The sequence below is a fragment of the Pieris rapae genome, chromosome 17, assembly GCF_905147795.1.
Source record: "Pieris rapae chromosome 17, ilPieRapa1.1, whole genome shotgun sequence".
NCBI classification, from domain to species: Eukaryota; Metazoa; Arthropoda; class Insecta; order Lepidoptera; family Pieridae; genus Pieris; species Pieris rapae.
Genome location: NC_059525.1, coordinates 9,403,892 through 9,431,730, shown reverse-complemented (window position 1 = coordinate 9,431,730; position 27,839 = coordinate 9,403,892). Strand labels below are relative to the sequence as shown.

The 27,839-nt window shown below is 34.0% G+C and overlaps 5 protein-coding genes across 8 annotated transcripts in view; 2 read left to right on the top strand and 3 right to left on the bottom strand.

The window, feature by feature from the left end:
* Positions 1–5,558, bottom strand: part of LOC110997633 (dynein axonemal heavy chain 3) — a 46,540-nt gene extending 40,982 nt beyond the window's left edge. Inside the window, exons 1-8 of the mRNA XM_022265878.2 lie at positions 5,480–5,558; positions 4,211–4,324; positions 3,622–3,819; positions 3,179–3,320; positions 2,489–2,627; positions 1,882–2,057; positions 875–1,078; positions 15–251 (exon numbers count right to left, since the gene is read on the bottom strand). Of these exons, the coding sequence (XP_022121570.2) occupies positions 15–251; positions 875–1,078; positions 1,882–2,057; positions 2,489–2,627; positions 3,179–3,320; positions 3,622–3,819; positions 4,211–4,324; positions 5,480–5,558 (1,289 nt within the window). The remainder of the gene's footprint in view (positions 1–14; positions 252–874; positions 1,079–1,881; positions 2,058–2,488; positions 2,628–3,178; positions 3,321–3,621; positions 3,820–4,210; positions 4,325–5,479) is intronic.
* A 1,702-nt stretch (positions 5,559–7,260) lies between these two features.
* On the bottom strand, positions 7,261–18,712 carry LOC110997637 (transmembrane channel-like protein 5). 2 transcript variants are annotated; one of them, XM_045631972.1, is made up of 15 exons: positions 18,574–18,712; positions 18,164–18,319; positions 17,311–17,479; positions 16,712–16,859; positions 15,992–16,234; positions 15,626–15,774; positions 14,880–15,030; positions 14,048–14,286; positions 12,966–13,080; positions 11,939–12,048; positions 11,425–11,617; positions 11,198–11,292; positions 10,415–10,573; positions 9,851–9,984; positions 7,261–9,218 (listed from the first exon to the last, which is right to left on the bottom strand). In XM_045631972.1, the coding sequence occupies exons 2-15, from the start codon at positions 18,285–18,287 to the stop codon at positions 8,956–8,958; spliced, it is 2,292 nt and encodes a 763-aa protein (XP_045487928.1). In that variant the 5' UTR covers positions 18,288–18,319; positions 18,574–18,712; the 3' UTR covers positions 7,261–8,955. The 2 variants fall into 2 exon arrangements, with proteins under 2 accessions (XP_045487928.1, XP_045487927.1); XM_045631971.1 differs by lacking the exon at positions 18,574–18,712 and having other exon boundaries at positions 18,164–18,383.
* A 211-nt stretch (positions 18,713–18,923) lies between these two features.
* On the top strand, positions 18,924–19,582 carry LOC110997621 (protein C10). Its single transcript, XM_022265867.2, has 2 exons — positions 18,924–19,365; positions 19,441–19,582. The coding sequence occupies exons 1-2, from the start codon at positions 19,149–19,151 to the stop codon at positions 19,572–19,574; spliced, it is 351 nt and encodes a 116-aa protein (XP_022121559.1). The 5' UTR covers positions 18,924–19,148; the 3' UTR covers positions 19,575–19,582.
* A 189-nt stretch (positions 19,583–19,771) lies between these two features.
* Positions 19,772–21,334, top strand: LOC110997620 (beta-1,3-galactosyltransferase brn-like). The gene has a single exon (XM_022265865.2). It carries the CDS (start codon positions 19,772–19,774, stop codon positions 20,759–20,761), a length of 990 nt encoding a protein of 329 aa, XP_022121557.2. The 3' UTR covers positions 20,762–21,334.
* On the bottom strand, positions 20,965–27,160 carry LOC110997618 (probable low-specificity L-threonine aldolase 2). Of its 3 annotated transcripts, none has more exons than XM_022265861.2 (8): positions 27,044–27,160; positions 26,405–26,665; positions 25,862–25,936; positions 25,383–25,549; positions 23,769–23,989; positions 23,042–23,178; positions 22,385–22,533; positions 20,965–21,758 (listed from the first exon to the last, which is right to left on the bottom strand). In XM_022265861.2, exons 2-8 carry the CDS (start codon positions 26,607–26,609, stop codon positions 21,585–21,587), a joined length of 1,128 nt encoding a protein of 375 aa, XP_022121553.2. In that variant the 5' UTR covers positions 26,610–26,665; positions 27,044–27,160; the 3' UTR covers positions 20,965–21,584. The 3 variants fall into 3 exon arrangements, with proteins under 3 accessions (XP_022121553.2, XP_022121555.2, XP_022121554.2); XM_022265863.2 differs by having other exon boundaries at positions 26,405–26,658; positions 27,044–27,142; XM_022265862.2 differs by lacking the exon at positions 27,044–27,160 and adding an exon at positions 26,900–26,975.
* Between the last annotated feature and the right edge of the window lie 679 nt (positions 27,161–27,839).

Genomic DNA, 27,839 nt, shown 5'->3' with positions numbered 1-27,839 from the left:
ACTGCGAAACTTACTTAAAAAATTCCTCCACTTCAAATGTTGAAGCTTTCTTCTTCTTAGAGACATATATTGACCAGTGTTTTCTCATCTTAACCATTGTGTCAGCTACGTCAATCAACCAATTGTCTACCAGATCAGCCCTCGTCTCCGCACAGAGCCTGTTAAGACGCTCCGTGAACTCTGTTGGGTATTGTGGAAACGGGAGGCCATCTTGCAATTTGTCCATATCACAGATGTACATATTCTGGTACCTATAGTTATATCACAGCTAAAGCCAAAATATTTATATATTTATTTATTAACCCTTTACATTACATAAAAGGAAAAAATTTAAACATAATTTAATGACAAGCAACTGGCGGCCTTATCGCTTTAGAGCGATTTCTTCCAGATATTTTTTTATATTTACGTAAAATTCTCTCATACATAAATATAAAATAACTGAATTTGGATAGACAATGTTATTTTTTATTATTATTGTTATATTGTGTGAGTTTTGTTTGTAATAAATGTTATGTATTGTTAGTTAAAATAATTTATTCTTAGCAGAAACATAGAAAAAGATTTGTGATAAATAAATAAATAAAAATAGATCACATCCTTAAATTCTCATAAATTATCAAAATTTAATGTTCAATATTAAATGTATTACTGTTTTATAAAACATATTATATTTGTATTCCATACTTTTATTTCTATTGCTTTTGAAATCATTCAATAGCAAGATTATAAGTGTCGTACTTATAATCAGCCTTTTGTGCAAACCAGAAAAAATTGTTTTATTAATTACACCTTTATCATACAATTTAAGTCGAAACATGTATCAGAATGGGTATATAACATATTCAGTGTCAAACTGCAGAATACTAATAACCTTTCATGCCAAATCCGCCTGAGTTCCACAAGTACAGGGTTTCCTTCGAAGTAACGATAGCTCATGGCCTGTTTGGCCCTTACAGCGCTCGCGTGCCATGGAACGGGAGCACGGACGATCAAAGCTGGCCAAAGGGATGGTAGGAATGCTATGTTTAACCTGGAACGCTCGGCTGGGTCTTCCAGTATGTAGCTTAGGAGGCATCTGAATAATTTTAAATTATGCTAATGTCAATAAGATTTAATATGAAAGTTAAATACTCTTTTGTTGTATATAATAGAAATAGCAGACCATTTTACAAATACACGACAAGTATGTCATATATCAGACAGTCATATTCGCAATTTTCAAAGCTTATTTTTCTTTTTATTCACAACATTAATTTTCGTGGAAACAACTAATGAGTTGTATGTATTCTTGTACTTTTAAATTTAGTGAAGTTTTGAATAATAAGTATTTTTAATAATTCTCGTTTTCTGTTGTTTTAATTGAGGCTGCTTAATTGATCTCAAGAAACTTAGCAGGAAGGCCAACGAGTTCAATTCACTTTTCTCTTGTGACGCATATCTGAGTATCGTAGTCAGTTGCAAAGTGAGATCTGGCGCGATTATATCTACTCCACCGATTTCGGTCTTGCGCTTCTTTCATATTTAATTTTGTCATGTATAAAGATCATGACACACGAAAGGACAGATGAATCATTCGAGGAAGTAAATTCCGTAGCCTTACCGCGAAGTCCCTACTGGTCAGCGCGCATGGCCAAGAACCGATGGACCCGCAGGCTCCTTGAATAGAGACCACGGCAGAACAAAAGGCCGCGCGGCCACTAATCGACTAGGTGGACTGACGACATTGTAAAAGGCTCGTAATGGACACAGAGAGGCCATTGCAGGGCGTATGGAAGGAAAATGGAGGAAGGCTACATCCAAAAATGAGCCAAATGTAGAGACCCTATACGAATTCGCCAAGAAAGGAATAGATTTGTGATAGGATTTTGAAGATCTTACCTTTTCATAGCCAGCAGGAAGTATTCCTTGATTTCGGTGGCACTCTGTCTCACACAAGCCTGATACGTAAGGATAAGAAGCTGCCTCTTAATATGCGCTGTTTGCTTATCCACCACCAGTTTCGCTCTTTTGTATAAATGGTCTGGATAGTCTGGGATCATGTCACCCGTCAGAGACTGAAACACATTTATGAATGCTCTATTTATCAAATATTTTCAGTCTAGCCTAGTCTTATACGTTTTTGCGAATGGACAAAGTCCTGATAGTTTTAAAAATATCTTAAAATACCTTCTCACGATGGAACTCAGATGTTCACAAAGGAACGATGGGTTTTATTTTTTGAAAAAAAAAACGCGCTAAACTTGAAACGGATCAAAGCGGTAATTTGTTTTATTATTTATTTGTGTGATATATTATAACGTGTTCTCCGTTTATATATACTGAATTCTAATTGAATCTTTCAGTAGCGTAATTTTTCGTGATTTTGAAATATTTTATTTCCTTTAACTACTCTTACTTCTCCTTATCGATCAGCGTGAATAAAAAAGTAATTTTCTACAGTTTCAGATTATTAGACCTATTTATTACATATAATGTAAATATTTACTGTTGTCAAATAATAATTAATTCTTTCAAGATCCTTAGGGTGTATGTATCGATAGTGCTCCTCTTCAGTCACCCTAATCAATTCTAACTTCTGGTCATCCGGGTCTCGTGGATCAGCGAAAGACAATTTTGCCAGATGCCTGTAAATCAAATGCCCTTCTAAAAATTTTTGACACAACTAAGGAGTAAAATTCTGTTAGCCACAATCAGGCCATTCAAACACTGCAATCAAAAAAAGCGTTACGTTTGGAAGCAACGGCTAGCAAATGATAGTTGGGACTAATGGAAATTCATTAAATCATGATCACAATTCAGTCTCCATAGATTGTTATTTATGTATATAATAATCTACACGTACATTTGTTTAATACCATATGACCATATGATCACGTACCTCTATGCAATATCGTTACTGAGACTTCGTGGAACATTACAATTTAGTCTTCCTTAAGACTAATAAGTAACTTAGGTCTAACCAAATTTACTAATAAGTATAATTAACGTTAGAAAGTGTCCAATAACACTGCTTACAGTCTAACAAGGGAAAGATAATTTGTTCGTGGGCACTTGTCAGCAATCGTTTGATTATTGTGGTGACGTCCACCGCAAAGTTCCGAATGCAGAATCATCATTTAAGTTACGTAGTAAGCTCGCTGTTTGTAATATTAGAAAATACATAAAACAACTTCACTTTTTTAAAGCCTCCTGAGCGGCTAACTCCGCCGCTTCCTTTTGTTTTCTTCTTTTCTCTATTCTCTTTCTTTTTGCCTCTGCTTCTGCCGCTTTACGTCTGTCGTATGCACCAGATACTAAATCTTCTAAAAGCACTAAACCTAAAAACAGCGTATTAATTCAATAAATAAGCATGTTCTTCAGATTATATAATATTTAGGGCCTGTTTCACAATGTATGGATAAAGTGCCAAATAGCTATGCAACACATAAATTATTCGAAAGATAAAAGTTCCAAATAAGATACTTCAAATTTCATGACGTATAGCGCTATCTGACAGTCGTGAAACGCAAAAATACTATTTATCCAACCAATAAGTAATAAATAGCTTATTTGGAACTTATCCGAACATTGTGAAACAGGCCCTAAAAATTTTAAATAGTTATAGAAATATGAAGTTACCTTTTGGAAGCTTATTCTTATCCTTTTCCCTCTGAATGGCTTCCAGTCTCTCTTTTTCTCTCTCCGCCCAGGGTTTTAATGGAGGAAACTGTAATTCTCCATTTGGGCCAATGGGACCATACAATTGAGGAGGCGGACGACGTTTTGGAGGCATATTTATGGTTTTCATCGTTTTTGATGCTGGTGTATAACAGTTCCCTATAAAAAAAACCTATTTGTGATTAAATTTTATATTTGAAAATGCATGCATCATTTTCATGTGTTTGGTCTACGCAAGTCCCTAACACAGGCGTTAACATGGCAGTATCAAATATACACTATATCATAATATTAAATAATTATGTGTCACGTCATCACATCATCTGTCATGCTGATCACGATTGAAGCACTCATTAATTTTAAATAATCTTTAGTATTTTCTTTAGTAGTAAACTGTATGTTAAAGTGTTGAAAAAAATACTTTCTTACTAATAAATGTGCTATAAAACTAAAACAGCTACTGAACGTCAAGAATCATCACTGTTTGTTGTATATTTTTCTTATTAGAAAGCCAAATATTGTTTTATTTTAAAAGCATTAGTGACATTACCGATAGAATCAACAGGTTTAGCATGGTCATAACTGTCTCGGTATGGTACTCCTCGCGTCCAAGACTTCCGAAGCATTAACGGAGGAAACTCACTGCAGGCACCTTGGCTTTCACCTAATACATAAAAATACTAGGTATTATTATAAAGATGATTTGCTATGTATATAGTCCATATAATATGTTAAGAAACTGCAAATCATGTCCTACGAGTGTGTGAGTACATACCGACATGGAATATTTAGCTATGCTACCCCAAGCGACTGTTAGGTTTTCCGGAATTAAATCTTTTTTAGGTTCTTGGTATCGAAAAAATAAAAAATAGGGTTAATACGTAGAGGGTAACTGTAAATTAAGGGTTGTATGTATTTTTGTATGCTGTATCATAAAAAAAACAAAATTTTTTGTCGAAAGAATAAAAGAAAAGTTCGAAAGATAGATAGTAGCCGATTCTCAGACCTACTAAATATGCATAATGAATTTCATAAGAATAGGTCGAGCCGTTTTGGTGGAGTATGGGAACTAGCATTGTGACACGACAATATTTAATATACAGAGATAAGCATTTATCAGCATCCATCATTACCTCCGTAATTTAGTTTGTAGCGACATCTACAATCTGCGCTTACAAATCACTGGAATGTCTTAATACCCTGCGCGCTAACGAAGTTATTCCGGCCGATATGTAGACCAGTCAGAACTTCTCGATCTTGGCCACTGGGACCTCAAGGCCAGACTGTGTTTACAGTGGTCTAGGATCCTATCTTTAGGTTGAAGGAACAGTAGATCATCCTTCCCTTACAAGTTATAAATGGCACATGGCATATAACCTGGCAAAACTCAATCGTATGATTCCCGGCCCGGAGCGGGTAAAAGGACCAGTAGAATAATGTAATTCAGCCACGTCAATAAAATCATACCAATTTCTTTGTATTAATATTTTTTAAATCTTGTAGTGCGGCACCATATTTAAGAACACACACACTCATACTTGAAAATCGATTTTTGTTTTGTTTTTGTATTTTTTTTGTTTTGTTTAATATTTGTAGAATCTCTTCGTGTATGTCATGTTGCATATAAGTGCTTGTCTCATTAAAAATTGTATATTGTGGTTCTTTTACCAATTTAACAGTGTGCCGAGCGTTGGCAAGCTTTAATTAGTAAAATAAATTTAATAATATATGAATATATATACATGTATTTATATTCCTACATATTCATAGGCGAGTGCCACCCTGACGCATTACCATTAAGCACCAAATGACAACTTACCTTCAGGGTAGTAATTCTTGGCTGACCTCAGTAGTTCGCTATCTCGGTCCAGCTCATTGCTGTATCCTGCGCGAGGCATCCACGGCAACGCTGGTTGTTTGCGTGGTGGGCCGGGAACGAAGCGAGATGGACATTTCTTCCCAGTAAGAGGCGGACGTGTCCGCTTTCGATCTCCAGATGCCATTATTTACTATGGTAAATATATTTTCGTATTATTAAATTTAATCTATTTATTTCTGTCAATAATTGTTAAATCCGAGATATTTTCCATGTGTGCTGTATATAAAAATGCTAGTATTATTTAATACATAATATCAAAGACTGTTCTTAATGCTGCGAAACCACTTGAAATGCGTGGACATTTCAAATAAATTTATAAATTTTTAACCAAAGATTTTTGTAGAATCTAAATATATTATATATTACTTCTATATAATCTAATAAGTTGGTTTTAATATAATAACTTACCTATGTTTCCTTACTTATAAAATTATACATTTCAGGAAGTATACGTTCAATGATATAACTTGGCGTCCAAAACAATATGTTGTCATAGTAACTTGACAACGGTTGTTATAATTGTAAAAGAAATTATTGTCGTAAGTGATTGCGAAATCAGACTACAAAACATATTTAGTTCTGTGCTAACTGCAACCCTCAACCATAGCAAAACCCGTGAACGCAAACAAAACCGCTGTAAAAGGAGCTTTAGGAATATTATATAATATGCACAAAATATTTTATCCCTTAGGTCCCTTTAATATGTCGGTCACCTACTTTCTAACGTGGAAGTAAGAATTCAGGTTTTTTTAATACAGATTTGTTTACCAGATTTACATCATGCCTACTTTTTTAGTGTCGATAGTAACGAATTGTTATCGGTTATACCATCAAATTATTTAATTATTTTGTGTAGCGTATTAGCGTATACAGCATTCTCTATGCTACGTTCAAATCTACTTAATTAAACCGCAATAAAATGTTGTAAAGTGTTCAAATTTAACAGTGTTGTATAAAATTCAAGTTTATCTGGTTTAACCGCAATTGAATTCACTAGTTTCCAGTCCTGGCTTTACAGCTAGATATAAATTTTAATTAATATGCAACCACGTTGCTAAGTTGTTACATACGCTGTAAATAAAAATATTCGCTTCAGAAGGAATTATTCTCACCTAAAGTGTACCACCACTTGACCGTATTCAGCGAAGAGCGGTTCGAATCGTTGACGACCAAAATCTCTCCAAGCGGCTTGATCCTTTGGCGTTGCGTAGAGATGTGGGGTCTCTCTGCATCTTCTACCGCATTTACCATGGAGAGTGTTCAGAGGAGTTGTTCGGATTAATACCTGCAGCTGAGTTTCATCATCGGACGTCGAGGCAGAATACGAAATTCCACCCGTATCACCTCGACGTCCGCCGTTCCACAACTGCGCGTTTTTCCAGGCAGTTTTTGCCGCGCACCACCACTCTGTGGAACCAGCTGCCAACTGAAGTATTTCCGAACCAATTCGACTTAGGGTCCTTCAAGAAAAGAGCGTACCAATTCTTAAAAGGCCGGCAACGCACTCGCGAGCCCTCTGGCATTGAGGGTGTCCATGGGCGGCGGTATCACTTAACATCAGGTGAGCCTCCTGCCCGTTTGCCCCCTGTTCTATAAAAAAAAAAAAAAAAAAAAAAAAAACCACATAAATAAACAGGATATTTTTTTCACATAATTTTATGCCGCAACTGAAAAGTTCATTAAAGGGGGGAACTTCATGCGAAATAAAACACAAAATAGATATAATAAATTTATTGTACAAAAATATTGTCATGACTAAATAATACCTTTTATAATTATTATGCTTAATTGACTTGAATGGACATACTCTCAGTCCACGGTTTTTTTCCACAGAGCATGCTAATCGTCTCGCGTGATTGTGATTGGTCAGTATCTGGTCCAATCACAGACAAGCGTCAATATCCAACAACATTTCCGATGTTCACTGTGTGTTAGATACACTCGATATTGAAGTGGTGATCGCAATAGCTATCGCTATTTGAATTTACCGAGTATGTACACAGTTTTATATTCACTACATTGTTAATTTATTTAGACAAATGGTCCAAATTATAAATCAAACAGAACATTTATAAAAACTATTGAAAATGTAATATTAAAATTCTGTACTTTGATTGTAATTTAGTTTTTATGAATACGTAACCTTATATTATTGTGTGATCCCATAATTTTTCACAGTTCATACATGTTTTAGCTATAGCACATAATGAGTTACATACGGACAAAAATTTATACATAAATAAAACTTTCATTACATTGCCCGACTTACCGAGTACATTATGACGATTACAAATAATTCGCCTTAAATAAATTAAATATGTGGCCAGGGTAAATAGGCACCACAAATTTATAAATAATACTGATAACTACAATTACAACAGATTTTTATGCAAATAATTTTGGAAGACCAGAAGATAGTACGTATAAAATAATTCTTCGTTATTTATACTTAATATATATAAATTTTAGTACATATAATCTTTCAAGTATTTGGCACCTCGATATCACAACTTTTCTATTGCTATCCGTTGCTTAAATGTAGTTTTGTAATTAAAAGTCTTCAGAATGGATTATTTAGATATCGTTTACTGGGAACAAAGTCGTAAAAGCTACATCTATTTTATTTTGGAAAGATATAAGAATGATATTAAATATTTCTAGGATACTTTTTGTTATGTAATGTGTACAGTACAGTAGTTTATCTAACAAGAATAAAGAGAAAAGGCGTTTTACGATTATTTGACTGTCATTACGACGGCACATTTTGACGAATGTCTAAAACCTTATGACCTTGGTGAAATAGAGATATATTATTTATAGCTCTTTTTGATTTCAACCGCATTTACTTTTAAGATTATTTGGTAGAATCACAATCTAAATGTCTTGAAAAATCTAAAATGTTTTGCAAACATTGTAAAAAATGTTACAGTTATAGTAAGTGAAAAATGAGAAAAATTAAAACAGTAGTAATAGTGTTTAACGACTTTGTTGCAAGCAATATTTTAATAAACACTAGGGAAGTAAAAAAATATAAAAAAGCACGTAGAAACGTAAAATTGTTTCTTTCTTGTACAGGGACCCTATAATTTATGGCAGTACAAAATCCATGACTATATATATTAAAAAAAAGCCTTATACATATGTATAGCCAGACGCATTCTGCATTTACATTACATAGCATTTTAATTATGATTAAATTATATAATTAACTAAAATAATAGTCTCAATAATTTAAAACATTCACACTGACTCAGGAACTGTACATTTTGGTCCTTCGAGCCGAAACGCCGTTTATTTATCTCTAGAAGATTCTCGATCTCGGGGAAAGCGCAAGTAAATCTGATATTACATGTAATACGTTCGAAGATATCTACCCATCAGAACTAGCACCATCTTCCAAAATATGTGAAAACCTGTCAAATCATTCTCCTATTTTCTAGATCGTTCAGGTAATTGCTCGACCCTTGCCAACTGAAGGAGCTGTCGGTGTCTCCGTCGGTCCTGACCGATTGGGGTCTCTCCGACCTGGGCCTGACGGGTTTATCGGCCCTGTCGAAGGCGTGGCTCAGCCGGGATCCGTCGAAGTGATAGCCCGCATTCGAGGGCTTCCGCACCTCGTGGAGATAACGCCAGGTGTGACTGTCGGCGTTCTCCTCGGGCTTCGGGCTGTAGAGCCATTCTGAAGAAAGTTAGACATTAAATATTAATCATAACATTTATTACCAACAAAACACAGACACATAAACACACAAAATTACAATAATAATAAATAAAATATCTCTCATTAACGTACGATTAAGTACGATTTAAGTATGTATTGCGTGTGTGCTGTGGCTGTAAATGGCTGGCCCTGCTCAGCATTATGCTGAGGAGCAGAGTGTTCCACAGCGCCGGTCATTCTACCAGAGACTACAGCAGTCACTTTGCGCCTCAGTCACAAAAAAAAAACAATGTAATAATACTAATACTTAGTAGAAATAAAAATAATAATAATAGTAAAAGTAAGCAGTGTAAGCAATGAAGTCTTGGGTAGTTTAAGTGATTTACTACACACTTAGTTTACTTTAATAAAATAAAATTAAAAAGATTAGCATTATTGTTGAGAATTATTAGATACATAAATATTTTTAGGCGGATTAAAAACACTACCGATATCTTTATAAGCTCGTAGAGTTCAAGTAGAATCAAGCTATATCGTATATATTATCCTATTATTAGTATAATTTACTTCGACATTTTTATTAATCATATTAGCTTAGTACAAAGAAAGTGAGTTTCTTATTTTTTTTTTAAATAACCAAACGGTCCCACCCCCATTAGAGACTTTGGCGATGGCGGTCAGGAGAAAATCCTTGTCCTTGGCTTGAAGCACCAGCATTTGCCGCAAGAGGTCGACCATGGAGCGCTGGGCAATCGACTTCGCACGCATGAAGTATACGGACACGCTGAAAACGTACAATTCTTACCAATGCGATACAATTCATTTACGATTCCTGGGTAAGTAGGGATGTTTTAAAGTATATATTAATTAGTGATATAATAAGTCTTTTATTTCATTTAAGGGAGCGTTCAAGTATTACGTCACGCAATTTTTCGACATTCTTGACCCCTCCTACCCCCATATTAAGCGCCGTAACGTTTTTCTGTACCCAATAGTAAAACGTTTCATTACCACCCAGTGACTTAATAAACCTAAAAGTTGCCATTTATGTAGTGCAAAGTATCGGAAAGTCAGAAATAATATTAACAAGAACGGATAATTAAGTCCCCGCCCCGCATCGTAACGTTTTGTCCCAAACCCCCCCCTCCTCCAAAATTCGTTACGTAATACTTGAACGCCCACTACTATATTTATCAGCAACAGTTATATCTTACCAAAGCGCAACAAAGAGGAATCCGATAACCCCGGGCCTGATGATGAACGTGATGATGGAGTTGAGCGTCTGGTGAGTGGACAGCCCCAACACTCCTTCGCCGATAACAGCGATCACGGGCTCGTATTGGCGGAACGGGCCGCACGCGTCCGACGTGCTCCTACAAGTTTTTAAGTATACGTATACGCTGTTTGAACGGGTTGTCTGGAAGAGACCGCTTAAGCTCCACCCATAACCCCTAGCTTTTGGGTTTACTTCCGTGTTTTTTTATACTATGTTGTTACATATCCATTGCACTATACACCCTGCATGACCAATACCTGTACCCCTCTGAGGCAACAGCATTTTAAAAGGAAATGGACAACAGATACCAGCAGCAACTAGTAATAAGTCTATAATATAGAACATTGATCGTGCAACTAATATCGGCCCGATACAATTTCCATACTTAAGTAAGTTTTAATTATTGTAGTAATTTAATTAAAGTACTTTAAATACATTTTGTTTTTTTTTTGGGATTCACCGCTGGCTCTTACTTAATTAACTTGAGTGTACACTAATAAATAATATTCACAGAGAAAAAGAACACTACTACAAATTCATTTTGAATCCATTAAAAGTCTCTATTTATTATATCTATTTATTATTTAAATAATAACTCGACTTTTCTAGTTCTTTTCGAGCATAGCTGCAACTGTACAACATATAATTAGATAAAGTATAGACATATAAATAGAATATATAGGCCTATTATCTTTTAAGTGGTATTAACTCTATTACTCACCCTAAGAAAAGGACACCGATTCCAAAAAGAGTGGTGAAGAGAGACAGAGTTACAAACATATAAAGTACCGTTTGCGTCTGCGCAGCGCGCCACACCTGTAAAATATTTAATTTCTAAAACAATATACGATAAATATATAATCGAAATCTTTTCAGACCTTTAAGAAAAATTATTTTTTAAAAATCTGAGAAAACTCAATACTCGAATTGATAAATAGATTGAAAGACCTTCCTAGCCGGTCGACACGCCCTTAAAACGCTGACTCTCTTGATGTAGAACAAGAGGAAGAACTTGATGGTCACAGCCACGGCCAACAAGGGCGAGAACAGCAAGCCCAGCCACAGCAAGGCCTGGTTGTAGATCAGCGTCAGCGAATTGTACGCGATATTGAACTCTGGCCCTGAGCCCTTAGGGTTAAACCTGGAATGGCAATTTGTTAGACTTATTTAGGAAGAATACTGAATATAGACAATTGGAGGTCGTATCCTTCAAGGAAGACCCCACCGGGAGTCCATTCAGCTCGCTAGTTGGCAAAACATAGTGTCTGAAAGCGGAAAGTGAAAAATTTCCAGCCATGAGGAAGAGATGTAATGTCTTTCCTCTTTCGCTTCATCCACGTTCATAACATTCACCATGGTTGTGGGTACTTTTAACTTGTCACTTTTCTTCTTCATTCATTTCGATTTGACAGACTTGAAAATTTATAATAACATATATAGTATTTAAGTATATAATACATACTTAAATATCAAAATTCTAAGGAACTCGACCGCGGGCAGAAGCAGCAAGGAGACCACCGAATCCAGCAGAACTAGGCGATACGCCTCTTGGCCCAATACCGTCTCCCAGCACTGGAACATACATGCAAAATTCACCAAGATTTTATTATCTGGTGTTTTTAACCACCAACGCAGTTATATTAAAAAATACTGGGAGTAAAATTACAATGAATAAGAGAGTATTCTGGAGTTTTTATCATTACGCTTTAGTGATTGACTAGTATCTCTAGCGGTCGTAGGCTCGACTGTAGAGATGGATTTTCATTATATGTGTAAACTCAAACTCAAACTCAAAATAATTTTATTCATATAAACCAATTAAACTTATGAATGTCAACAAAAATAACGTTCAATTGATTCTAAATTTTAATTTACTACCAGTTCGCAAGTTAAGGGCGTACAGCGGACAAGAAGAACTGGCAAGAAACTCTCCGCCACTCTTTTTCATCTCCAAACCTTGGAGTCTTGTTTGAACTGGAGCAAATCAATGCCAAAAGAATAGAATGGTTTTAAATATGTCGAAGCTAACATTATACGCATATAACAATAGCTCCAACAGTGAAGGAAAACATCGTGACGATATCGGCTTGCCTTAGAAAAGGGTGTGCGTGTCAGGCACATGAGCCTGACACTTGCCTATTAGATTGTTAAAGATCATAAAAACAGATTCAGAAATCTCAGGCCTAAAGGTTGTCGCTGTTTTTACTGTTTAAAATAACTATTTAGTATATTTACTGCGAGTTTGATTTTAAAGGTTTCAAAGACTTTTCGCTTAACTGTGATTGGTCAATTGGACACGCCATTCGATTAATCGTTCCAACCAATCACAGTCAAGCTAAAAACTTTAGAGTATTTTGTTAGTTTCTCCTGCCGCCCCCAAGACACAGAAGTATAAGTTAATATTCTACAGATTTATAAGCAAAAATGCAATAATAATTTAATTTATATATATTTATATATAATAATTTAATTAATTTAATTTTTAATACCTTCGTGCTCGACTTGGCCCAATAGTAGAAGATCAAGCTCAGCGTCGTGATGTCCAATAACCAGGTCCTGGCCAGAGTCACATAGAATGATGTTCGGGGTTTGTAGAACTCCAATCTAGAAAAGGGCGTGCCATTATAAAATAAACACTTTTATAAATACAATTTAATTGTCAAAATCATAAGTTAAAGTCAACATAATGTGTAATGAGGAATGTGTCACATTTTACCATAAGACCAAAGAATGTTAATAGCTCGCGAAAGCTATTGTATAGCATTTTTTTCTACTTATGCAAATATAATTATTTATTTATTGAAATATAATAATAAATTAAAACTTCTTTAGGTCCATAAGGGTAAAAAATTTACGAAGATGTGCGAATTTGTTGAAAAAAGGGAGATAGCGATTGAGAGAGAGTGAGATAGGGAGGTTGATGTATTAGTTTAGTAGTTATATATTACTTTAGATGGAAAATCTGTCGCATAACGTATTGTACCTACAGTAAACGCCCTTTTATATATCTATATTATCATCAACACGTATACAGTGTGAATATAGATAGACGAATACATGGAGTGATGATATACTGGTACATAATCATCTATTGCGGATCTATTCATCTATTGATCATATATATTATTTAACCTTTAGTAATAATAATTTTACAAAGTTTTACTTCTGACACGTGTCATATGTAGGTACCTCTTTTTATTTATGCAGTATTTTATTTTCTTTGATATTAATTCAATCTACCACTCTACCAGACTCAGGCTAACACGCCTATATAGTCTGTCTCACTCTAACGCGTACCGGTCACCGATCTGATGGCTGATCTGATGATGAGATGTGAATACGCAGTATGCATTCTAACTACTAATTCTGTTAGGTTTATTTAAGTAACGGATTTTCTTGATTCGGTCTCGACATTAAAGCCCGCGATAAAATCTATGCTTAAAAAACTCTAGACCAATTGTTAAAAAAATTCATCTATTTTTCTCGTTACATACAAATTTTAGTTTTATTTTTTACATAAGAAGATAATGACAGGCTAAAACTCAAATTAAATAAATTCATAAGAAAGTACCTGACGAGGAAATTGAACAACAGCGGACACACCGCCAGCACAGCGGTTAATATCAAGGAGACCAGAAGATCCCAATTCGCGGTCCTCGTATTCATCGCCCGGAGGGACCACACACCGTAATGGAGAGCCACCATGCTCCCCAGAACTGTCACCCACACTATTGTATTCACTATATACTCGAATATTTTCATACACAGCGATCTTTTGACTTTGACCTTGTATTTTTCACTTAGGAGTTCCTGGATAAAAAATAAATTATAAAAAACAGCAAACCCTCCAATAATACAACCGAATCGCGTTATAGGAGTGGTCTCGTAAAAACCGTTTTTTTTTAAACTAGGAACACGAAGGTGAATTCAGTGTTAGGGTGATATAAATGTCGCAGTAAAGTAGTTAAACCAGAGAGTTAATTGAATGTCTAGAAAAAAAGACTCTAACAGTAATCAGCTCTTGTCGTGACCGCCATCTTGTTTTACAATATTAATCAAAACCCTGGCTTTCGGCCAGACAGATAGTTAAACGTTTTCAACGCGGCTTTATTAAAATCCAAATGCTAGCGACTTGATTAAATATCGATCTTTAATTAACTGTCTAGAGATTCAATTAACACTCTGATTTAATGAATAGATATAGTAAAACTATTTATGTATTACTTTACAAAAATAAAATCATGATGTTAAGTGATTGCGTCACTGGACTTTAAAAAAAAAAGTTGTATGTACTCAACAATGTAGTCGTAAATACAATAAGTATTGGCAAATACAATATGGATCAATCTGCGCTTCATTTAACTAAATATTAGGGATGTAAATGTGTTTTTATCATGTTTTACCTTAAATTCGTTGAAGAGACTGGCGGCGTTAAGCGAAGCGGCGTGCGGAGACACGATGCCGAAGTCCCAGCCGCAGAACACTTTGTTCGCGAACACGTTGGACAATCCGCCCGAAGTCTCTATGAAGTTGCGTCGGTACGAATACGCCGTCCTATTGTTTCAATAAAGAGTGAATATGTAAATCCCAAATACAATGGTATTAAATGCTTATTTACCCAAGAACTACCCAGCGGCGCTACCTTTTTAGGTGAGGGCCTCAGATTTATGAATCTCTTTGATTTGTCTATCTAAGAGTTGATAGCAATAGAAAACCGATTTCCTCACGATCTTTTCCTTCGCCATTTGAGCGCACCTTAAATGCGCACTAAAAATGCTTTGGAATAGCCGAGGACCAAACCTACGACCTCGAGGATGAGAATCGCCCGCTGAAGCCACATACAAAAATTAAATTGGTTTTATTCAGGTTTGTATTTCGGAACAGCGAACAGTATAGTAATATATCCCATATGTTGGTGTACTAAAAAGGTGTACTAGCCAAGGCTATACATTTTTCTCACTCAGGCTTTCTTAGTTTTACAAGCATGGAGATCACCTAAATCATCGGAGTATAGCCAGACATACTTCAATCTTCAACAGTTACATTGAATTAATTCGTTTCATAGAAATTAACATTTCAGTATTATATTCTATTGTTGTACGCGAGCTGTTAATAATAATGACGCTAGATTTGTATTTAGGAAACTGACCTGTAACAGAACACCAGAAAGAACCCCACGTAGATACAGAACATCGTGAAGAAATACGCGAAGGGCATGTTGTAAGAGAGGGGAAGAGAGCCGTTGATAACACCATCGTGGTAATGGCCGTAGAACAAAAGAGAATCTTCTAGACCACCCTAGAAGAAGAATTTCTTTCAGGTCAAATTTAATATATGTTTAACAGTTATTTTATATCTGTGATAAATAGGTTCTAATTATTAGAAATTTTTTCTATTATAACAATTTTTAAACGCCGCAAAACGTTAATCAACTTTAATCAATATATTTTAAGGAAATATTATTTACATTTGACAGTATCAAATATTGGAAAATGTCACAACTAAGTATTCTCACCTTACCGCTGATGAAATCCAACCAGTCAAGGTCTGTAGTCGTAGAGTTTTTATGGTTATGGAGCACTTGAGGCACTACTAGAAAGCAAACCACCAATCCACTCAAGAGGAGATTCAGACTGAAAAGCCAGCGCAGAAGATGAAAGTACGACCCAACCGCTGTACCCAAATGTCCTTCGATGGTGCGTATCGGCTCATACCACAGTTGTATTGAGAAGATTACGTCACGAAAATGTTCACGAGTCTGTAATTACATTCAGTTTTGTCAATAACCAATGGGTATTCTAATTAAAAAAATTAGGTCTAGGCCTCGGGTTTTTCTGTCTGTTACATTTGTGCAATCCAAGAATTTCAATGTTTATTATAGTAACTGAAATTTGGGATAAAAAAATGAAAGTCAATTGTATTAATGCTTTAATATCAAACCAGTAAGTATATTAATTTATTAACATAAATAATTATGTATGCAACGGGCAAACCTAGTAAGGAAAATAACTATAACAAGAGATATGAACAACAACAAAAATAAAATTACTAGTATCACTCAATATTTTTACAATTACAAAACTTAATCCAATAGAAATCTTTTGGTTCAAGAATTACCAAAGTCACATCTGAGCAGAATAGGATATGGTTAAGATATGTTTATAAAGAAGAGTGCAGTTTGCATTATCCTGGGAATATTCTTATGAAAGCTTAAAAGTAGTTTTATTTTATTTACCCGTTTCCATGTAAAACTGAGACGGTACTTGAATCTCTTGAATACTGAAATCGGTCGTCTCTTTGAACGTAAACTAACAGAGGCCGAAAGTTTTGCTCTCACGTTTCGTTTCATTGTCAGTCCCTGAGGAAGATCCCGTAAGGCCTCCCTGAAAATGTAAGTTGCAATTATAAAGTAGTAATTTATTATTATCAAAGAATATTATTATGCTCTTAGATATTTGTCATTAAGAATAAAAAATTATAATAATAAAATATATAAAAAATTCAATTATACAATAATATAATTTATAAAAATAATTGTGTTTTACACTTACACTAGTGAAACAAGAGAGAGAACTACATAACTCAAGCAGTAGAAGACTGATAAAAATACAAAATTTAACAAACAGTGATGTGATTTTTTAAAATTTGTATGATTTTGTCTCCCAATTAAATATGGGAATAACTGTGGCTAGTGATGCATTTCCACACTTTGAATTGACTTTATAACAAAACCCATTTTAAATATGGCACTCACAAACATATAAAGAATAATAAGAAGAAGAACAAATACATATAAATTATTTTAATCATTAGCATTGTTCAAATTAATGGTACCTTCTAAGTTCCTCCGACACTGGATCATCTTGCATTAAGTGTGTGTGTAGTTCCATCTCGCGCACAATGATATCTGCTTGTTTATTAGCAGCATCTGGGGTATCATCAGATGCCACTGCATCTAATAGTGCATTGTTCTCACTGTTCACTCTTCTTAAGCGTAATGTATCTTGATAAAACAAAAAATTAATATCAATTCAAAAATCAATATTATAGAATAGTAATAATCATAAAATGATTATAAAACCTAAAAAAGATGTTTTGTGACCCATCATGTAAGCATAACATTTATAGATACCAATTATAAACAAATCAGATAATTATTGCTGAATAAATATAGTAATTGTACCACACAGTTATTAAAAACTATGCCTCAAACACATTTGCAATCTAGTATCAAAGGATGATTAGAGAAGATATAATTTTATTTAAAAATTATTATTTTTGTTCAATAAGTAATTTTTCTACTAATGTAAAGAATAAGAACCATACCTCTATTTAAATTGCTTGTACTTGGAGAAAACATTTTTTAAGTTACCACAATGTTTACTGGACAACCACAACTACAATTATAAGAGAAATATAAGCATTCCACTAACTTAATTAGACCTTGTTATCTCATCAGTACCAAAGTTCAGACTGAATCATTCCATGTCATGCTCTTGTTAAAATTGTTGAAACCCTTGTATATTTTACTTTTATACCATTTACTCCAGCCTTAAATAAGCCAGGCATTAATTTGCCCTGCTCATCTTCATTCATTCTCAAGTAGTAAATACAAAGTAGACTTGAGAGATGTATCATACAAAGTGTAAACTTTTTTTTAATAAATCTATATTTAATTTTTACTTACTATATGGTGCTTGGCGTGAAGGCATGAAGTTGATGGCAACTTGACGAGCCACATTATTTTTGATTGTCAGGTTCCTGCGTACAGTAGCTGGCCTTAATTCAATATCTTCAACTTGATCTTCCATATTTATATTTGTTCTTCCATATAATAATATACCTAAAAGATATGTTTGCCTTCAGCAAAAACACTCTAAAAGCCCATGAATAAATGATTACCTTTGTTTAGCAAAAAAAGTTTAGTAATAAATAAAAGCCGGAAATGCCATAAGCAACAATTTGATAGATTATTAGATTATAATTTAATTTAGATAAGAAAATATAATATTGAAATAGTTAAAAAGTTAATTATGTTTTTCTCAATAACATTTGATACAACTTTTCTGTTTCGTGTAATTTTTAAGTGATAGATACCTATGGGAACTTAGTGCCCATAATATTTATGTTAGTATAGTTTATAAATTTTATGAGTGTCCTAAGGAAATTAGTATTTATAAAAGAAATAAGCTAAAAGATAAATAATGTATGTTTATGCTTTTGTTATACAGCAGATGACAAACTTGACAAGTACTTAACAGATAGCCTATGTTAATAGTACACTTAATAATTGTGACTATGATAAGATTCTGAAACGACTCCTATCTGTCATCTATGGTTAGAGCACTTATTATGGGTCTTTTCTTGGTTTTCTGTGAACCTCTACATACATTTAACATTACCTGCGACTGTGAATAATTTAGTCTCTGCTGTCTGCCTGTATCTGTTAACAGCCATCTACTATATCTTCATCTATGATTTGTGAATAAAGTAAACTTTTCAACTGTCGCTAATACTCACAGAACGCTATTAGTTCTCCGAAATCGAGAAGGCGATTTTTATGTTAATTTGTGATTAATTCAGTACTGTAATCAGTAGGTATCACAAAATTTTGGAATCTTTACCTATTGTTATAGTCTAGATAGACTTTATCACATGAAGAAATTTAGGCAATGGCATCACCCCAAAATATTACGGTGGAACAAATGAGAGCTATTCTCGATGAGATTATTAATACCTTGGAATCGCCGGAGTACTCATCCAAGTTGGACGAAGCAAAAGAAGCTGCTGGTAATGAAATGTTAAAAATGATGCAACTAGTTTTTCCAATGGTTGTACAAATAGAAATGGAAACCATAAAGCGTCATGGATTCACTAGTTCGAGGGAAGGTAATGTTTACTACAATAAAGAGCCTTACATTTTTCTGTATCTAGTCACCAACAGTTATAACCATAAATTTCTAGGTATAGTACAATTTACTCAAATGGTGCGTGAGTTGGAGAGTGTTGACAGTGAAGTAGCTCGTCTCCACAGTCTTATTCGTAATCATTACCTGCCTCCAGTCTCAATAAGCTCTACTGTAGACACATCATTATAAGCTGAAAGGTAAGGTTATAATTTAATGGTTATTTTATAGATTAACATACTGTAATTCTTTGTAATATACTAAATCTTATAGCCTGCTTAGGTATAAAACCATTAAGTATTTTCAACAAAAATTATTATTTAAGTTAAATATGTGAAAATTATTAATTAACTACATGTACATTTTTCAGAAACTTGTAATATCTTACAATGAGAAGAAAACGCTATTACCAGTTATGTGTGTGTTCATGTGTATTGATATATATTTACTACTTCTTTGGTGTTAGTGACTATATATTTAGCAGAAGCTATGTAAACAATTTTGATTATCCACTTAATGTTGATGTCCAACCAATAGTAGAGAAAATCTTATCTGGTAAAAAGCCCAGTGTTAAACCTATCAACTACTATCCATATAGGTTTTTGACTAATTCAGGAAAATGTTCTACATTAGATCGCTTAGATCTGTTTATTATTGTTAAGTCGGCAATGAATCACTTTGAACAACGATCTGCAATACGTCAAACATTTGGTAGAGAAGGAATTTTACCTGGGAAGGAGATCAAAACCCTTTTCTTCCTTGGTGTAGGCGAATCACCTAAAGCAAATACTCAACATCAGATAGATGAAGAAATGGCTAAATACAAAGATATTATACAAATAGATTTTCTTGACACATATTTCAATAATACTATAAAAACTATGATGTCATTCAGATGGTTGTATGAACACTGTTCTACCTCTGATTACTATCTCTTTACAGATGATGATATGTATATCTCTGTGAAGAATTTATTAGATTATGTTCACAGTGAGTCAGAGGGTGATAGACAGTTATTTGCTGGTTATGTTTTTAAATCTGTACCTCAGCGTTACCATTCAAGTAAATGGAGAGTTTCTCTAGATGAATATCCATGGGACAGATGGCCACCTTATGTGACGGCTGGGGCTTTTGTGGTCACAAATAAATCAATGAAGTACTTATATGCAGGTAGTTTATATGTCAAGCATTTTCGATTTGATGACATTTATTTGGGCATAGTAGCAAAGAAAGTTGGGATAGAACCAGTACATTGCCCGCAATTCCATTTTTATAAGAAGGCATACACAAGAGATGGATATAAAAATGTGATTGCATCTCATGGATATAATAATAAGAATGAGTTGCTTCAAGTGTGGAATGAGCAAAATACACTTTGAAACTGATAAGTATATAATTACTTTGGTCACACCACCACACACATATTGTTTATAATAAATATAAAAATTTAGTTAAGTTGAATCATTTTTTGAATGAGCTTATCTCATAATAATTATTTGTATATTATATTATGTACTATAATTTTTAAGAATAATTTTATCTTATTTTGTATCTTGTAACATAGAGTAATAAAAGTATGAAATGCATAACAAAATTTATTGAACATATTAATCATAACAAATATATACATCACAACAATGACATCTATAGACAAAACATAATTCACAAAAATATGTAACAATTTTTATTTAATTCTAAACATATTGTTGTCATGGGATTATAGTAATTGTTTATAAGGACTAATAAATGTTTTTTATATATTAGTATATTTTGTAATACAAAAGTATTTGTTCTGTCAGTCCTTTGATTCTACTGCAAATGCTTAAGTAAGTGCTTTGTGTAGATAGATCATTTACATTATTATTCCGCCAATTGGTATATGTAATGATAGAACTTACTTAAGCATTTCAGATTATTATTGAAAATGTATGTCAATAAAGTATTTAGTTCAATATTCGAGTTATTAATGCCACAATTAAACCAATGTGTCAAGATATTCAAAATAAAGCAATTGCAACTTGTCACAGTAGATTTTCGTATTAGTTAACAGTTACTAGCTATATGCTTTGTAAATATATTTGTCTGGAAATATTTTATTCTTTTTCATGGATACATATAAAAATAGTAATTAAACATACATAAGCAGAGAGAGAGAGCAATTATTGTCCGTGAACTAGTGAACTTAACTGCTTGCTCATAAACCTACTTAGTGCTGTAATGTGTGTCCAACTGTTTAAAGACAAAAGTAATCTTCATGATAGCCATCCACAATTCTTCATCAGTAATGTCCGCATGCAAACATAACCGCATTATTTTATCAGAAAAACTCACAGCCTTTACAATAACGCCTTCGTCGTTCGATGTTTTGCAGTCGCCCTATTAAAAAAGCATAAGCTATTTTAAAATCTACACAAAATTAACATAAAAATAAATAATTTATTAACTACTCAGTTTTTAACGCATCTATATCTTAACAATTAATTATTAACACTTCTTTGCGTACAGAATTATAATACAAATTGTCATAATTAAATTAAAAGGAGGGCAATTGGCGGCCTTATCGCTTTCGAGCGATCTTTTCCAGGCAAACAATATTTGGGAATTACAACCTCCGAGTTAAACATAGGCCGCAAAAGAATCTACTACAAAGTGAGCGGTAGCTACCGCAGCCCATAGATACTCACAGAAGACAGCTGTCTTTAAGGGCCGTTTCACAGGCTTGTTTGGGTTTATTTAAAAAATGCAGGACCAAACGTCTTTAGTTTATATTTAAAATTTCTTGTCTACTTTCCTTCTGAACCTTTGATTACAAAATCAGTGTGAAGTGTATATATAGGCATAACTCTTCAATCAAGCTATCAAATTTAAATACTAATGTAAAATGATAATACTCATCAAGACTATATTTTAATTATGACTACTTTTTCCAGGACATGCAACGAAATAATTATAGCGAATGTAGTATTAAATGTAAAGGTTTAATTAAATAAATTAAAAAGCACCTGCGTCTCATCCAAGGCAACCTGCTGCAACCTCTGCACTAGTTGTTCAGCTCGAAGCAGAATATCCTCAGATATATTCACCATGACAATGTTTGTATGGACTCCTGACACATCCACTGAGAAATTCTTCAGTTGCAGGCCGTGAATAGCTGTTAGAAAATAGATTCCTTCGTAAACTCGCAACCCCAAAATGGCTGAACCTTTTTCAACCAAGTTCATATACTTGAAGAGGTTAAAAAATAGTTACCTAACTAGTGAATCCGTTTTGACTGAACTGTTCCAGTTGGAATATGCATGAAAAAAGAATATATGGATATGAATTGGGTGATTCTTGGGCCGTGGGGTTCAAGTGAACAAGGGCTAATTAAGGATTTACAAAAATGTTGCGTCTGGTAGATAGTACCGGTGACTTCAGATGCTTTCCTCGCTCAACGAATAGATATGGCAACGAAGAGTGGTGCCAGCATTTGAAGGACACTGCCTGAACTGTTATTTTTTTTTAATTTTAATAATTATTACTATGTAGGTTAAGAATATTGTAACTTTTGTACATTTGTGTTGGAATTAGTTTTTTGGCTTTGGATGAGGCCAATAATTTTTTTACGAATTTAATAGCGGCTAATACAAAATGAAACTTTTGAGTCGCAAATGACTTACTCTTAGCCAATATCTGCGCTCGCTTGTGGTCGAACTCCAAGAGCGGCGTGACCTCGTCTAAAGCGACCACCGCAGCTGCGGCTATAACCCCCGCTTGCCGCATTCCTCCCCCAAGCATCTTGCGGAGGCGGCGAGCTCTAAAATTCATTAAACAGCCTATTCAAATCATTCTCTTTCTTTTTCGTTGGTAATTAATACATCGCGCTACGATTAATAGGAGTAAAATAAATTTGTGTAAAAAAAAGTGAAACTTCTTTATCGGCGTTGGAAAAAACTTACCGTCACATTTTTCGGTTACGCGTCACATGTCTCCGTTACGAGCTATATTTTTCTTGTCCCTACCATAATAACATAAATAAATAATAACGATAACAAAGATAGTAATAATTATATTCCAATTAAGGAAATTCTGTAATAATCTTAGTACTAGTAGGTAATGACGTAAAATATAATAATTGTATTATTTGTATTCACGTCTAAGATAATAAAAGTCTTTTGTTAAACTTTATCTAATTCACGTTATTTAACCAATTTCTCTAAAGTTGCATATAGTAGATCATTTTTCGAAAAATAAGGTTATAAAGAAGTTTCTCATCTTACGTGTGTAGACTAGTACAAGCACACAATTTTTTATTTGTAAGTACCGTCATTTGGTAGTTATACCTGGAAAGGATTTGATAGTTATACCAGAAGTTTTGAAAAGTTTATAATTTTATAGATAACTTACTGTTCGATAAAATGATAAGAACCGACTAGGCATGATCCAACCGGAGCAGAGAGGCCTTTGCTGAAGCAGATGGAGATGCTGTCACATCCCTGAACCAGCCTCGAAGGTGGTTCCTTTAATGCTATACTGGCATTCATCATTCTCGCTCCATCCATGTGCAACGGGATGGAATGTTTCTTGCATATTTCTGATAACTCGTCGACCCATTCTAAGGGAAGCACCTGAATGTATGGAAATCTCAATACTCTCACATTAATCTTTGTTGCCGTGACCATGCAGTGTATTTTACTAGCGAATCGAATTTAAAAATAATTGTTTCTGTTTTTCTATATGCGTAATTAACACATGTTCACACCGTAAAGGAAACCGCGAAAATAGACGGCTTGAAGAACATTATTATCCATGCCAATGGATTATAATTATTTTAATATAGGGTATGTAACTTTTAATCATGATTTTGGGAACGGTTCTATACAGTATATACACAATCAATACACATTTCCGTGATTAATTTGATAATTTTAAAGGTAAACTTTTTGTCTACGAAAAGACGATTATTTCCCCGGCGATCGACTAACTATCCTACTGGTTGTAAGCTTTGTGAACCTCTACGAAGATAGTCAATTGTCGCAAGCTATTTATAAAACACGAAAATAATAAATAAAAATATCAAATGCGTCAAAAATACGTTGTTTAACACAATAATTTACAATAATGCGACTATAATAAAAATTGTTTTACGATAAGAAGTGTTAAGTTCACGAATTACCACACAAATAATTGTTTTGAGTGTTTATATCAAACATTCTCTTATCTAAATCGCAATTGGTCACGTTTTCATTAATTATTCTTGATTTGCGAGGGTGAAAAAATATTATTGCGGCAATTAATTCATATTTTTGTTGGTCTTTTTTGACTTTTTTGTCCCGCAAAGGTTGCGGGGATTCTGGCGGAGATTCTGGCGTGGGTCGCCAGAATCTGTACTACCCAATAGATAGATACCCAATGTGAGTAATACCCACTGAACCCAACTCGAGTAGTTCCTATAAAACCAAAGAGGCTCCATCGCTATCGCATTCTATCGGCCTCAACGGCATAACGCTCGTAACCTCGAGATTGGAGATGAGCATATCTTCTCTTATTTACTTCGAGTCCGTTAATACGGATTCGTCCTAAAGCGCTCTCTCTCTCTCGTTCAGCTATCTCCTTCTGTAGCATTACTTGCTTACAGGATACCACTGGTTGCGTTGACTAACATTTCAGATCAACATTAATTTATCTAACGCAATGAGCTACCATTATTAATCTCCAATGCGGTAACTGTTTACAAAACAATACATAAACAAAAAAAAACAACAGTAATACTATTTCTAGCCTACAAACTGTGTGTCTATGGGTGGTGGCACTTAATGACACATGTGCCCTACCCGTTTACCTCCTGTTCCTTAAAAAAATGGTAATTTGGAATCAAAATACATAGTAGCTTTGTAATAAAGTCACAGATGATGAAGTCTTAGTTGTTAATAATGGTAACCACATGGATACTTAACCAACATTACCCCAAATTGATAATGGCAAACATGAACAGGATTTTAGTTTTTATATCTGCCTTACCTTTCCACCGCAGCTATTATGTGTGTTTTCAATTGCAACCAATGATGTGATTGGTTCATGGATGTCATCACCACGAAATTTCTTTTCAAGCTCGCATAGGTCAAAGGTGCCATCTGGTTTGTTTCGTATTGTACTGAGCAAAACACCAGCTAGATGGGCTGCACCTCCTGTAGTTTTTAAACAATGATTAACTACCCCTGTCACTGACAAACTGGTTGGAGAAAGAAGGTGATTCAACAGTGTGGCTTACAAACTTCAGAAGTGTGTTTATGCATAAAATACTATAAAAAATAAATTAATTAAATATTTGAAATCAAAAATAAAACATTACTTATCTACAAATGACAATTTTGATAATAAACTTAAAATATAATAAAAATGTCTTAATTCAAAGTTTTTGACAAGGAATTTATGACTAATAGATGTTAAAAATATTTTGTTTAAAGCACACAATATTATAATTAAATTAATTACTATACCTTGTTCGTATTTATAAATATGTGAGAGATTTCCTACAATAGCCTCTGAGCCTCGCTTTTTGCAATGCACCATTACTGAAAAGAATGTTTATAATCATAATACACACTGGAATTAAACACTTCAAAAGGTTGGAACCTTACAACCTTACCTTACAATGTAATGTGCTGAATCTATTTTTTCTTAAAGTAATCAAATTATTATCTGTAATGATAATTATTTCAATTACATTAGCCAGAAAACTATAAATCCAATTAGAAGTGGGTAACATAAGTATATTTATCAACAAGACCAATTTCTATAAAGCTATATTATTATTCTAAAAATTAAATTCTACTGATAGTTTTTATGGGAATTAAGACAATGGATTGATATGTGATTACTCTTAAAATAATTAAATATCACTTAAAGGGTTGTATACATAACTATTAAATATATGGACATATTCTACATGTTTTAGCTATGTTCCATGTGTCTTCCCCCTACGTCAGCATGTTACATGACTTAACTAGCATTATTAATCATAAATCTTATAATCAACTCACCAGCAAGTAAGTTTGACATAGTTCCACTGGGCACATACAAAGCAGCCTGTTTTCCTAAAAGACTTGCTACTTTGCTCTCCAACATGTTTACAGTTTGATCTTCTCCAAATACATCATCTCCCAATGCTGAATTAACCATAGCATGCTTCATTGATTTAGTTGGTTTCGTTACGCAATCCGATCTTAAGTCTACTATGTAGGCCATTTTAGAAGATTAAGAGACTTTCCAGCCTCTGATAAAATGCGAAGAACAACTGCCAACTAAAATAGATTTCATTATTTTATATATTACCGTTTTGACGTCAAAGTATTTAAAACTGAGGCGGCAACGAATGTCAGTGATAAGAATGTGGATAAGAGATGTACTTTGTCAGTATTTTATTTTAGATATATTTTAGGAAAACTTTATGAAGATAAAATTGTAATAGTTTAAGATTAAGTATATTTATGTGAGTTAAAGTATGTATACATAAATGTAAGCTGTAAGCCCCAGACCTAGGTCCGAAATTCAGTTTCTAGAACTCCCCGGCGACGGAACTGCCCGTTTCTGTGGTTAGGTTAAGTTATCAGGGGTATTTTATGAACAATTTATATCGTAGTTTATAAATTCAAAAATAATTGATTAAATTTCATCATTACCTATGAAAAGATAATACTAAACTTAAATAAAGGTAAAATAGAATAAACAAAGAAATAAACTCTGTATCTCTTCAACTTCGAACTCTCTCTCTTAAAAGTTTATAACTATAGAAATTCTATAATAGAATTATACATATACAGTATATTATAGTGTATACTACGGGTTCTAACTTCACACTTCAACACTATGAATTATGAGCACAGACTAAGCGTACCCGAAGACTACAGACTTTTTATCGGCCGATAGTTTAGTCGAGTTGGCCTGTACTTGCGCACAGTGTACCAACAAAACAGTTGGGTTTGTTGATTGATTAATTTACTAGAGTTGGTGAAGAGACCAGTTGAAAAAAAATATTATAATTGCCTTATACTTGATACAAATGAGAAAAAAAATGAAGAAGCGGAATCGAGAGTATTGGGTACATCCCATCTACAAAAACAGATTATTGTAAGGGAAGTTTTACACAATTCATTCTAAATTACTAGACTTCCCGGAAAAGTTTTTCTCCTTTTACCGATGAAACAATCGGCAAGTATGCGGGCAGGGAAGAGCGCCATACTGATCAAGCGGCGCGGTCGGGCGATAGTTCGCCGATGGTTTATTTTGATGGCAGTCGTGAAGCCCATCAAACTTTTTTATCGGTCGATACTGAATCACTGTAATGTGCGCATCTGCATATATATTCATACTGATTAAGAAGCCGACCAAACTATCGGCCGATAAAAAGTCTGTAGTCTGCGGGGACTCTAAGAAGATTAGATTTCATAGATTGCTATGATATAATAATAAAGCATA